Genomic DNA, 1,845 nt, shown 5'->3' with positions numbered 1-1,845 from the left:
ATTTTATCTTAAAAAACTCAATACGTACATTTATTTAGTTAAGAAGACGATGTTTTTAATTTATAATTGTATATGTTCCAAATCTCTAGAAAACCAGACAACAGAAAAAATAAATTTTCCTATATAAAGAGTTCAAATTGCAGCTAGCTACATTTTCGACGAGCATGTCTAGAACCTGAAATGTAATGTAGAGGGTACTCAAGCAGCTTAAATGTGCAAAGAAGGTATGAAAAAGGGTACAACTGCCTAGACTCATATCTTCCATCTGATATCTTACAACTGTCCACTGAACTCTAGCAAGCAACTAGAAGAACTTTTTTGTTTTATTTTCCAGATAAACCAGCTGCTGGATCTCTATTCATGCAAAAGTCTAGCTGGAATTGAGAGAAATTCTAATTGGGATGGATAATGCTGCTGTGATATTTAGGGGCAAAACTAGGCAAATATCAGTATTTTAGAACAAGATTATGCCAGTCTCCAAAAGAGGAAAACAATGCTACTCGAGTAATCAGGTATGGGAAAACCTTTATCCAGAAATGAAGATTACTTTCTATTTTACAGAAAAAATGCTGACATTCTACCATGTGATTTCCTCTATTAACTTATCTTAGTAATCAAGTAACTTAAATTCATTGTGAATTTTGAGATAAGCAGAGAGTTTACTTTGAAGGTGAGAAGTAGAAACTAATAATTACAAATAAGAAATATCGACTTGAGAACAACCCAATTACATAGGAACATTAAATAAATCTCAGGTAACTCTTTAGGAACCTTTGTTTCCTATTAAAACATCTCACTGATAAAAGAATATATTTTCTTTTTCTTAGATTAGATGTTTTGCTTCTCCTACAGATAATATATGGAGTTAGCAAATTTGTTGCAAATAGCTAATGTACAAATAATTTTTTAAATCGCAAATTATAAGTTATCAACTTTTATTCATCTATGACATTGCCTAAAAAATTTTTGGGCATGACTACTACAAGACCTTATATTAAAGGTCTTGTAATTTTAAAAAGTGAGGACCTTTTATATAATTTTGAATCTGATATACTATATTATCAAGATTTCAAGTAGTTTGCCAAAAGTAAAAGATAACTAAAAATTTCTCATGATTTACCTGTTATAATATCGGCCTCCCATCATAAACTGATTGTTTGGTGTTGGACATATTTTAAATCGCTGAATATTTTCATTGGTCCGAAAATAAAGTGAATAATCACCAGGAGTATTATCTGAGGGCCTCACAAGAAAACTGCAGACTTGGCCAACTGTAAAAATTAAGCTGTTAGTTTTATTCCCTAATTATCAAATAAAAAAGAAAAAATATTAAGAAGTATAATTACAAAGTACATTCAAAGTCATAAACCTATAAACTGTCACCAGGAACTTAAGACAATTTTTTCATATTTTCTGATTTGTGATTCACAACCACCCATGTTACATGTCTGCTAAATCTCTGGTATAACTTACCAGCTTTATTACATAAAAACACAGAACAGAAATTTTGCAGCAGTTACTTCTGATCAATAATGGAAAGAGTAACCTAAGCACAATTAGGGGATACTGGCTAAACTCATACATTCTGTCTATAAATCCTCTTAAGAAGATTCTAAAAAATTAAGACCAATTTTGCTTAGGAATACTCTGTACTTTATCAGTGTTTCCAATTAACTATTAAACAGTAATGACTGTAATAAGAGAATAGTACCAATATCTTACAAAGGTAGGTTCAAAACAACTGAAAAATTTTTGTACGTTATTAAAATCAACACGCATGTAGTATATTTTATTCAAAAGGCATGATCCTGAAAAAACATGTAGAAGCAAATAATCATATATTAA

The 1,845-nt window shown here is 30.1% G+C and overlaps 1 protein-coding gene across 1 annotated transcript in view; it reads right to left on the bottom strand.

The window, feature by feature from the left end:
* The window catches only part of RASA1 (RAS p21 protein activator (GTPase activating protein) 1), a 160,213-nt gene that overhangs the window by 77,074 nt on the left and 81,294 nt on the right, over positions 1 to 1,845 (bottom strand). Inside the window, exon 7 of the mRNA XM_012644747.1 lies at positions 1,121 to 1,301. Within this exon, the coding sequence (XP_012500201.1) occupies positions 1,121 to 1,301 (181 nt within the window). The remainder of the gene's footprint in view (positions 1 to 1,120; positions 1,302 to 1,845) is intronic.

This window comes from Propithecus coquereli, unplaced genomic scaffold (genome assembly GCF_000956105.1).
Source record: "Propithecus coquereli isolate 6110/MARCELLA unplaced genomic scaffold, Pcoq_1.0 Scaffold22, whole genome shotgun sequence".
Taxonomy (NCBI): domain Eukaryota; kingdom Metazoa; phylum Chordata; class Mammalia; order Primates; family Indriidae; genus Propithecus; species Propithecus coquereli.
Note: the sequence above shows the minus strand (reverse complement) of the source record. Positions and strands in the feature narration are given on the sequence as shown.